The sequence below is a fragment of the Macrobrachium rosenbergii genome, chromosome 14 (genome assembly GCF_040412425.1).
Source record: "Macrobrachium rosenbergii isolate ZJJX-2024 chromosome 14, ASM4041242v1, whole genome shotgun sequence".
NCBI classification, from domain to species: Eukaryota; Metazoa; Arthropoda; class Malacostraca; order Decapoda; family Palaemonidae; genus Macrobrachium; species Macrobrachium rosenbergii.
The window spans coordinates 40712271-40719770 of NC_089754.1; the positions used below are offsets into that span (position 1 = coordinate 40712271).

At 36.9% G+C, this 7500-nt stretch overlaps 2 protein-coding genes across 3 annotated transcripts in view; one reads left to right on the plus strand and one right to left on the minus strand.

Moving 5' to 3' along the window:
- The window catches only part of LOC136846005 (substance-K receptor-like), a 289880-nt gene extending 288617 nt beyond the window's left edge, over window positions 1-1263 (minus strand). For both annotated transcript variants that reach the window (XM_067116593.1, XM_067116595.1), the window contains exons 1-2: window positions 1125-1263; window positions 883-994 (exon numbers count right to left, since the gene is read on the minus strand). The gene's annotated coding sequence lies outside the window, so the exon portion shown is untranslated. The remainder of the gene's footprint in view (window positions 1-882; window positions 995-1124) is intronic.
- LOC136846004 (polypeptide N-acetylgalactosaminyltransferase-like 6) overlaps window positions 1-7500 on the plus strand; it is a 27705-nt gene that overhangs the window by 4496 nt on the left and 15709 nt on the right. The window contains exons 2-5 of the mRNA XM_067116592.1: window positions 3373-3539; window positions 5847-6035; window positions 6832-7009; window positions 7492-7500. The exon at window positions 7492-7500 is cut by the window's right edge and continues 109 nt beyond it. Coding sequence (XP_066972693.1) covers window positions 3373-3539; window positions 5847-6035; window positions 6832-7009; window positions 7492-7500 — 543 coding nt within the window. The remainder of the gene's footprint in view (window positions 1-3372; window positions 3540-5846; window positions 6036-6831; window positions 7010-7491) is intronic.

Here is a 7500-nt window from a genome sequence, read left to right on the forward strand (position 1 = left end):
ATGGATACGTCAGTATCCTATGTTGAGTTGGCTACCTTACTGAACTGAAGTTTGATTTATGAAGTTTTTAATAGATGTTATTGAAGAGAACTATGTACTTTAATCATGCTTTATAAGTAGGTAACAAAAGTATAGTCTTGCTGTTGGTATTTTGTGTAGTTGAATGAAATTTGATATTATTGGCCTAGGCGTAGTGTACTGTTTAGGGTAAAACTTGAGTTTAGCTGCGCGGCCTGGTTCCGCCAGTCGTCGACCGGGACAGGTTATTCGCCGCAGCGGCCAGGTCACGACACGCCGCCCTAAGAGGGCCTTGCATTATAGGAAAGGGTAGGTCTATTTACGTATGCGGAACCTGTCCCGGTCGGCGTCTGGCGAGAATCAGGCCGCGCAACTAAACTCAAGTTTTACCCTAAACGGTACACTAGGCCTAGGCCAATAATCAAATTTCATTCAACTACACAAAATACCCAACAGCAAGACTATACTTTTGTTACCTACTTATAAAGCATGATAGAAGTACATAGTTCTCTTCAATAACATCTATTAAAAACTTCATAAATCAAAATAAAGTTCAGTAAGGTAGCCAACTCAACATAGGCTACTGACTTATCCATCACTTGAAACTCAGCTCTTACATTCTGACTTCAAATCATAGGTCACATAGGCCTAGCTTCAAAAACTTTTCGATAGCTTCCTTCGCCACAGAAAATCAAAGGAATGAATAACAGTTACCTTCGAGTTTTTCCCAATGCCGAGGCATCACTCCGCCGAAATAAATCAAATTAAATTTCCTTCTGTAGTACAATTAATGTGACACAACATGGCGATTTAGCGAAATACAAATGGTCAACTACCAAACACCTGCTTGAAGCATGCACTTACCTTCCATGATTGTGAGGCAGCCCAGCTTCGTAGGATTATTTTTCCATCTTCAAGTTGTTCCAGTCAGTTTGTTCCACGATTTACAGTCAAAACTCTCTGCTCTCTATCACTCCTGATAAAAAAATTGAAATAATTCAGCGAAGATCAATTCCCGTTTGAAGTTTAAAAATGGCTTCTTACGACATAAATAGCAGCAGTGATAAAATGTCAATTATAAGCAGTAAATTATATAAATATCTTACCTTTATAAGGAAAAATCAATGTCTGGGCTTTTAATATTGGATATATGAAATCTAAATTCACACTGACACGTCCTTATCGGCTTAATTTCCACTAGCACCTCTCCGTTCTTGCGACCGATTCGCAAGAGATAACCGCCAGAAAAAATTACTCCGCAAACGTTCTTTTCATCCGCTACAATAACTAGTTCCATTGTCATCACCAAATATAGGCCGCATTAAGGCTCGTCAATGAGCATTCATTATTATCTATCTATCTATCTATCTATCTATCTATATGTATATATATATATATGTATATATACATATGACGTATAAGGCTCATTGATGTCCTGTTGAGCAGTCTCGATTACTTAATTGCCTTTCTTACTCATCGTCCTATAAAATGTACTGTGATATATGTTCACTGAGAAATTCGATTTACAGTATCATTTAAACACTGAGTTATTCTAATAATCTGAAATTTCAGATTAGTTCCTTGACACTGTTTTTGATTATGAATATATTTATGAAATTCATTTCCCTACATTATCCTTAATTTCCTGATTTCAATATAGTAGTTTTCAAAGAAATTTTTTATCTAATTGTTTTTTTCAAAAACGGGGACACAGCCAAGATATTTTAAACTGAAGTTTTTATATAATAATGATATTGAAAAACAAGTAGTTGCGATGTATTAGATCAATAGATAGTCCATATGAAAAAGGAAATCCTCAAGATAGTGAGACTGAGTCGTCGACACTGAAAATTAAAGGCAATGATATCGAGTAAATGAAACTCCCAATGCCAAGATTTGAAATTCGCTTCCTGCTTCTGATTTCTCTGAATCATATCACCCTCCTAGCTTTAGAGTGTCTATGGTTTCCTTCCTGGTTGACCTTCACTATTTTCATTCTTTTTTCTGACTTTTTCTCTTAAAAAAAAAGGTAAAGTTGTAGCTTCACGTGACACTTTAGATATGAAAACCAAACACAAACATGGTGGAAATTACATTTCCATATTCAACATTAGTTAACTGAATGCTCCTTTGACCGGTCCATAGCCCAATCGTTACCACCTTTCTCTCTCTCTATCTCTGTAAAGCGAGTGGCCTACTCCTACCCAGCTATAGCATCATTATAAAGATTAACAATTAAAAAGAGAAGTTAATGTCAACTCTACTGGGTTCTCGTATTCAAGGAGGTGGACCCACTGTTCCTCGTACCAGACCTTAAGTTCTGCTGCAAGTTTCTAAGCTTAGATTTTTGCGTCGAGATTGCTAGACATATTTCCACAAATCTGTATTTAAGTTTGATAAGCAATGCAAGCTTTCTTACTAGAGTGCCAGGCTAATTATGATATTCTATTGTACGTGTAGGGTAGGAAACAAAGCGTTGTCTATGCAACGGCACCACCTCTGTCCCTTGTGTACTGTTTTGTGGTACTAAATGCAATATTATTTTATTTAATTTCCTCTTATTTTCCACAAGTAGTATATTTCTTTTTTTATAATGATTCCGTTACCTATCCGCACAAATAATGGAGAGAATTATCATCCAAGGTATGGGCTCAGTAAGGATTTCAGCTGAGATAGCTGGCGGCGCGAAAATTCTTGCTTATGCTTTCTCAGTGATTTTTAATTACGGAATATTCACCGTAGTTCTTATGTGGATTGTAAATAGTGGTACATAAGTAAGTTTTACCTTTATATTTTCTACAAAATATGATCGCTTCTACTCGCTGTGGGGTGGCTGAGCAAACCCCACCCTCAAACCCTGCCCCAGTCTAAGTACGACCAGGGTTCCAAACTTCCTCCGAAAACCATAACCCGTAAAGTAATATAACTTTTTTTTCTCTACACTTTGCATCAATTTTCTTTCAGAAAAGGAGCAGAATCCCCCATGCAAAAGAAGTGGCCGCTTACTTAAAGAAAACGTTAAGATACTTAAGTCGCCTCCAAAAAAGGGGAACTTTAGTATATGATTCATGACCCATTCTGGCCTAGAACTTGGCTATTCCAAGACTGATGCCAAAATTCTGACATACTGGAAGGTTCCTATCTCCACATCTACAAACATACTTGTGAAAGTAAAAAGAGTATTAGTCAAGGAAATAAGAAGAAATCTGGCCCAGAGATAGAAACCAGGACCGTATTGAGAGAAAAGCAGCGCATGAAGGGGTCAGAAGTTGTTTGGCTAACAGAAACTTACGTCGTCGTCTTGATTCTTTCCTTTAAATGCTACTTTCATAGCCCTCGTCTCCTTTTCCTCAGATGTCGCAGCCTGAGACTTACCCGTAGGATCGATCCAATCACAATTGTCGTTCCATTCTGTGAGGAGCCCCTTGAGGTCCTGCTCGATGTCCTTCGGTCCATCAAGGACAACACCTGGAAGAAAATGATCTATGAAATCGTCTTCATGAAGGGCAACTGCAAAGGATGTAAGTACAAAGATGCAATGAAACTGCTTTTGAGAATTTGATGTGTATACCTAAGATAGAGGGCGGAGGAGACCGATTTGATTCATTTATTGTTGTATCAAACGGGGAGGAGAGAGAGAGAGAGGGGGCGATCGCCTATCAAACTGTGGTTCACCCAAGACACTCTATAACTTTAGTTAATTATTATCACCATTATTGTTATTCTGTACCGTAACTTGCCAGAGATGTAAACGGCCATTAGCAGACAAAGACTCCTAGGCATAGTCTCAATTTTCAAGTACTTCATCATGGTTAGTGTTAAGTCTTTAAGTTGTTTGCTAGCTGTGTCAGTCACGAAACGCGAAACATAAATACAAGATTTCAACTTACTGCCGGCTGAGATTTTCTTTTAAAATCTTGCACAGCACATTACGTAACACGAACAAAAGACAGTAGCGTACTTTTTACGACCCGTTCGTCTAAAAATTTAGAAGCGTGACAGTAGGGTCTTCGTTCTCCTAATACTATTTAATTCTCATAACTATCGCCAGATTCACCCAGTTTTGCTGTACCAAGAGATTATAGTCATTATTGTCATAAAAAAAAAGAAAAATATGTTTAACGAGGTGACTGAGTCACGTCTGAAAACTCACATCGTCCTAGCCTTCAGAGTACGCTCTTGAATTAGAGGAGGAGGAGCAATGAAGCTGGGACCTATGGAGTTGCGAAGAACCTTCAGCGCCATCTTCAGTGTGCCGTATGTCTTCCTCTTTGGGAATTAATTTTCATCCTATCTTATTGCAGTAAATCAATGTTATTATTTTAAGTACCATTATAAGCTGCTGCTACTTATCCGAGACGTGAGGGGTAATAATGATAACAAACTTGAGGAAGACAAGAAGAATGGAAGCTACTATATAGCAGAGTAGCGTTTAGTCTAACCTACTAACACAAATCGTTCGGATTCAGTTTTACAAAAGCCCATCGGAAAGGTTAAGAAAGCCAGAACTTAAACGGTCTCTGTGGTTTCACAGTAGTGATAAGAATAATAAGCAGAAGGCTAGCCTTGAGTATCCATATATATGCTAAGAAAATACTTGAATCCTCATTTTTATAGTATGCAAATCAAATGAGCCCTGCTCGGTTGTCGGTATCATGTTTACCTATAAATTACATCTTCATCCATAATTAATTTGCTGTCTTTAACCATATATACTGGATTTCTTTTCTGTGAAGGTCTGAGCTTTAATTAATTCATTTGCAGTTATTTTTTTCAGAATACGTATTGTATTTATTCTAATAATGAATACCCTTTTTCTTTAGTATGAGGTAACGGTCACAAGGAACATCACAGGTCTGATTTTGCAAGTCAGGGTGATGGCATGTGACTCCTTCTTATTTTTTTAATCTATTTTAGGAACAAAGAATAAGGGGATGGAATCCTAAAGCCTTTCTGCGCCTTGCCTGACGTAGACAAGAGCTGGAAATAAGAGAAACAAGTCGGGGGAGGGGATAGGGGATGGTGCTTCACCATGAAGGAGGCGACAGACCTCCAACCTCTTGATGGAGAAAGACCGGGAGAAAATTCCTAAGCTGGGCAGTAGAGGGAAAGAAACAGTGGTTGAAAATGTAACCCGATTATTAATGGTTTCCGTAATTTCACAATAATTCTATATTATATTCATATATTCAAGAGTCTAAGGTATTTTCCCTACTTGGTCTCCCAGTGCTCATTATCCTGGGAAGGCTCATAGACTAAAATGTCCGTTTGAACAAAAGAGAATACAATAATTACATCAAAATTATATGAATGCTGACAAATAAACGATAAGAATATAAATAAATAAGGACATAAAAGCTAAATATAATCAATAAGTAAGGAAAAATAAATTGCATTCGAAAGGAATCTCGAAATTTAGACGTGGAAAGTCAAGGTCTGAGTATTTTTCCAGGATGTCACTTATCTAGAATTCTTAGTCTTTCCAGAGAATGTTTATAAGTTTTGAATGAAGATTTTATTGTTTGTGTGTGTGTGTGATTTATATTATATCTGTGACGGTTTTTGTTACTAAGAATTCATAAATTTACCAGTTAAATAATACGCTGATGAAGATAGGTTATAAAAACAGGTTAATGTAGACAATTTTTGGAAACATTGTTAAAAGTAAAGAGGTGCTTGTGTATTACTTTGAGAGGCATCATTTACCTTCACTCATCTTCAGGCCTGGGCGAGATAGGGCCACTTGGTTACCCGTTCACTCATTAGCCCTAGTATAGAGAAAAAACAAGGTTCCTTTTCCCCCTTTTACCACAAACTGGTCTTCGCAGCATTGCCCATGTTGGATATAGAGGCCGCCCTTGAGAAGGAATACGACGAGGTAGTCCTAGTTCGGGCAGGATCCGAGAGGGGCATCATGGAGGGGCGTCGCAAGGCGCCGATCTACACGGCAGCTGATCAACTGGTCTTCGTAGACGTCCACAGCAGATTCACTCCCGACTGGCTGCGACCCCTCCTAGGTGAGGTGCCTTTCGAGGTTTCAGAGCACAAAACATCCTCAGCAATAATCCCGTTGGAGTGTGGAACAGTCTCCCTGAGGATGTTGTGAGACTGGAATCTCGAAAGTTCAAGCGAAGATGCAATGCATTACTACCCTAAAACGATTCTCCTTGTGTTTTGATAATTTATTTACATTTTTATCTATTTATTTATTAATTTGTTGGTATATTTTTTTCTTTTCCAGTAGCTGATCTCTTCTTTCTGTATTTCCTGTTATCCTCTGTTACTTCTTGCTAATGAACACCATAATCTTTGGAAGCTTGAATTTCAAGTCAGTGGCCCCTGTGTGCTTGTTCCATGTGAATAGGTTAATCTTCTGAATAATAATAATAATAATAATAATAATAATAATAATAATAATAATAATACTCACACTCAGATAATTATTATTATTATTATTATTATTATTATTATTATTATTATTATCATATATCTACATGGCCATTCTCTTCCTAAACAAAATTAAATTGATAAGTAAAATATAATCTTATTATTATTATTATTATTATTATTATTATTATTTATTTATTTATTATTATTATTATTCAGAAGATGACCCTATTCATAAGCCTAAACAAATCATTTATAACTAACTAACATTGACTTGAAATTCAAGCTTCCAAAGAATATGGCATTCATCAGATAAAACTAACAGAAGGCAATGGGGATACAGAAAGAAGAGATCAGTCACTGAAAAAGAATAAAAAATAAATTAACGAATAATAAACACAACATGCAATACTTTCCACTGACCAGAAATGCTGGCACTCAGCAACAACAACATAGTTGCGCCGATGGTAGAAACTTTTGACCCCAGGACGGGAAGGTACCAGGTCCCCTACAATGGGTCATTCACCGGGTTCGACTGGTATCTTCGGCCCAGGGTGATGCCCCTGCCAGAGGTCTACAGGAGCAAGCTTCCGACTCCATTTCTGTAAGTGTAATCTTCACAGATGTGTCAGCTTTGTTCATGTCTCGCTGGAAGAGCTCTGTTCAGTTGGATTTAGCGGGATATTGGTTCTCTCTCTCTCTCTCTCTCTCTCTCTCTCTCTCTCTCTTCTCTCTCTCTCTCTCTCTCTCTCTCTCTCTGAAAATAAGAGCTAAAATTCTTAATGAGGTGAAAGAGGCAGATAAGTAAATATACAGTGAGAGATAGAATTTACTAGTGACATTCGCCAGAATCATGTAACGTAATGATCTGAATACTGTATATATTCACAGAAAGCCTTGAATCCGAAAGAGAAAATCAATCAAGAATCTCAGTCCATATATATATATATATATATATATATATATATATATATATATATATATATATATATATATATATATATATATATATATATATATATATATATATATATATATATATATATATTATATATACAAACATGGTTTTTATTTTGGTCTCTGCAGAAGCCCGGT